Source organism: Nanorana parkeri, unplaced genomic scaffold, assembly GCF_000935625.1.
Source record: "Nanorana parkeri isolate BGI_ZX_2015 unplaced genomic scaffold, ASM93562v1 scaffold1139, whole genome shotgun sequence".
Classification (NCBI taxonomy): Eukaryota; Metazoa; Chordata; class Amphibia; order Anura; family Dicroglossidae; genus Nanorana; species Nanorana parkeri.
In genome coordinates, this window is record NW_017307407.1 from 287,393 (window position 1) to 290,728 (window position 3,336).

The 3,336-nt window shown below is 43.1% G+C and overlaps 1 protein-coding gene across 1 annotated transcript in view; it reads left to right on the top strand.

Annotated features, from left to right (window-relative positions):
• MRPL3 (mitochondrial ribosomal protein L3) overlaps positions 1-3,336 on the top strand; it is an 83,084-nt gene that overhangs the window by 23,526 nt on the left and 56,222 nt on the right. Inside the window, exon 5 of the mRNA XM_018568114.1 lies at positions 1,995-2,094. Within this exon, the coding sequence (XP_018423616.1) occupies positions 1,995-2,094 (100 nt within the window). The remainder of the gene's footprint in view (positions 1-1,994; positions 2,095-3,336) is intronic.

A 3,336-nucleotide genomic window follows, 5' to 3' on the forward strand; every position in this document is an offset into this window, starting at 1 on the left:
CGAACCCGGTATATGTTCGCTCACCTCCCGATCTACTGAGCCGACCTGTGACAGTCTCATTGTCACAGGTTGGCTAGAACTATGAGGTGAGTGGAAATCACTCATCTCATAGTTCTCCTTTTAAAAATTAATTCAAGTACTTTAACTATTAACAAAAATGTAGCTTATTTGTGTATCACTCAGCTGTAGACCCTCAAATCATCTCTGAATCTGTGCTGACACTGTCCTTCCTTCTGGAGGGTGGCTCCTTTTGTTCCCCATGGTCCTCGTGTGTGTTGTAAAGTAGCTACCGCTCCAAGCTCGCTCCCATGATGGACTACAATCACATGTATGTACAAGGGTGTCAGCTTGGAATGGTGGCTACTTTACAATCCACACAGGGACTATGGGGAACAAAAGTAGCCACCCCCCAGAAGGAAGGACAGTGTTGGCATGAATTCAGAGATGATTTGAGGATCTACAGCTGACTGATGCACAAATATAAGTTTTATTTGCTGTGCTGTCTCTTTCAGTAACGCACAGTATTTTGCAATACTTTGTCATGTCTTAAAGCTCAATTTTAATGCAGCTTATATTTTGCCTTCCCTATTCCCGCTTTTAAAATGCTAATTCGTTTTTGTCATTAAACCTTTCCGTTTTAAGTATATTCCTTATTTTAGACCCAGTAATGCCTTTGCTGGGTGGGTGTCTGTCCCAAGGAGTGGGCATTCCTGGGCAGACTGCATTTGCATACAGACCCCCCTCTAGGTAATGCCTACCTGTGATACCGAGCCTCTATGATTTGAAAGAACTGAAATACAATAAAGGGAAAAGGCCAGAGACAGTCAGGTTGGGGGAGGAAGGAGGTATTTGATGCTGCATGTCTTACAGCCTTTTCAGCGCAATGTAGTGAAATGAGACTAAGCATTTTATGTTAAGGAGAGACGCCTGTACAACTGTGCAAGATGGAAAATAAGGGTGGCGTTTAACTTGAACTATTTATGTAATGTATGTGGATTTATGTATAATAATGTAATATCTTCATTTTAAAAATGTACACGTTTGTAAAAAAAAGAATCATATTACATTGACCAAAACTATAGTTTATATTGCAAAATTGGCATATACTGTGCTTTTATGTGTAGCCATCTGTCCTTTCGGTCCCTATCTGATTTACTGTCACAGAGCTGCTAAATGTAGGAGAAAGTTTTCTTCTTGTGTCTCTTTTTAGCTGAGCTTCCTGCTGTTGCCTTGTGACATTTTTTCTGACAGTGAGCTCTCTATAGACCAAAAGCCGTTAAAGGCTGATAGAGCATGTGCCCCTTCCTCTCTCTCCTTTTTATTCAGTTTGGTTTAAGGTGAAACTAAATATTGTCTGCGCTATTATGGTGATGCTTTAAATTCATTTATCATTCTGAAGGTGCCCACACACCTTGCGATAGTCGTACGATAATCGCGGGAAATCCCGCAATTGTACGATTATTACGGTCGCACGACTTTTATCTTAGGAACATGTTCGAAAACACGCCGAGAATCGTCCGATTGTCGGCGGGTGTGTGGCATGTTCGTTAGATAAACGCCGCACGGGCCGGTCTGCGCAATCGCACACTGCCCGTTCAGCATTGCGGTCATCGGAAGCCCGTCCCTCAGCGGGGCGGGCTTGCGATAATCACAAGTACGATCTGCCTGTCCAAGATGGGCAGATCGTACGTTTTTTTAAATTACCTTACAACCATCGCAAGACAAAAGGTCTGTGGCCAGCATTATTATGTTGAGCAGGCGCAGTTCTTGGTTTGTGTGAAAAAAATGTCCAGATTAAGTAGAGGAACTCCCAAGTATGAATGGAAGCTGTCTCCTCTGTGTGACTTTGGCAACATTTCCTCTCCAGCACAAAGTATATATGTTTTGCCACAAATATAACTGGTGAAGATAGGTGTGATGTCCTATATCAGGTTGCCAAAGCATACTTAATGCTCCAAGATTTCCCTCTCAGTTGCTTTCTTTTTACCTTGCAGAAACCTGAATCTTTCATGGAGTTCTACAGCGAAGCTGGGGTGCCACCAAAGCAGAAAATCAGTCAATTCAAAGTATCTGACAATGCCATACTCAAGCCAGGTATTACTCCAAACTTGCAAAACATGAAAATCTCACAGCACACTTACCAGCTAGCCTGCAACAAAACAAAATACAGTCTACAATATGCGTTAAAAACAGAGGTTTTAGTTGCACAACTTTTAAAAAATATGTGGAAGCCACCTTGCCTTGTCAAGGCTCCTCTGTGAAGTGTGGTCCTAACTACTCTTTGAGAACCTCCATACTGAAGCAATTTAAACAGTAGATAAATTGAATGCCGGTATTCCTGTAGGTAGCCCACTCCTCCTTAAAGGTATAGTACGCACTGGAGGCCCAGCACATAAAAATGTAAGCTGAAGTCACCAATGCATCCCCACACCAAATACAGCCAAGCTAAACAAAAATGGCACCCATGAATCAATTTATAACTAGCCTAAAAAGTAAGGTGCACATGGAAGGGTTTACAACAGTACAAAACACAAACATTTCCCAGCATACTTACCATGTGCTGGGAAATGTTGCTTGCTTTTAGGGCTAGTTATAAATTGATTTGTGGTTGCCGACCTTCATGAAAGGTTCACCAGCCATTACTTTAATTTAAGTTGCTAATGTAAAAAGATCAAAAACAGGGATGCACCCAAATTTCGGCCGCCGAAACATATCCGCTGAAAATGGCATTTCGGCCAAAATAGCGGGGCATGCCTGGTTTCTCTCCGCGCTGGGCGCTACTCTGTGTTTACCCTGACACAGCGCAGCGTCCAGTGGGGATGAGAGAAACTGTCACAAAGGTGCGGGGGAGGACAGCGATGTGTTCAGCCGGAGTGTCACAGGAGGCCGGGCTCTCCACCCTCCTGTGACAGATCAGGAGAGCGGTGTGGGGGCGGAGATAGGCCAGGCCGGTGGAGCGGGGGTGGAGTCAGCTGTCACAGCCTCCTGTGACAGCATGTCAGGATGGTGAGCGGTACAAGCACTCATTGATCGCTGAGTGTTTGTAAATAATTGAGGACATAGTATGTTTACTGTGTCCCCAATTATGAATGAATGGGAAGTGATCTACATCACTTCCTGTTCATGATTGTGGACATGGTAAATATACTATCTTCACAAGTTATGAATGAACAGGAACATTCAGTATAGAGGCTTTCTGTTCATTTATAACAGGGGATGCAGAAAAAAAGATTGAGGACTCTTGAGCAATCTCTTCTATTTTAAATGGTAAATATCAGGGGTCTGTTTAGATCCCTAATATTTCCCTAGATCCCCCAACAGTAAAGTTAAAAAAAA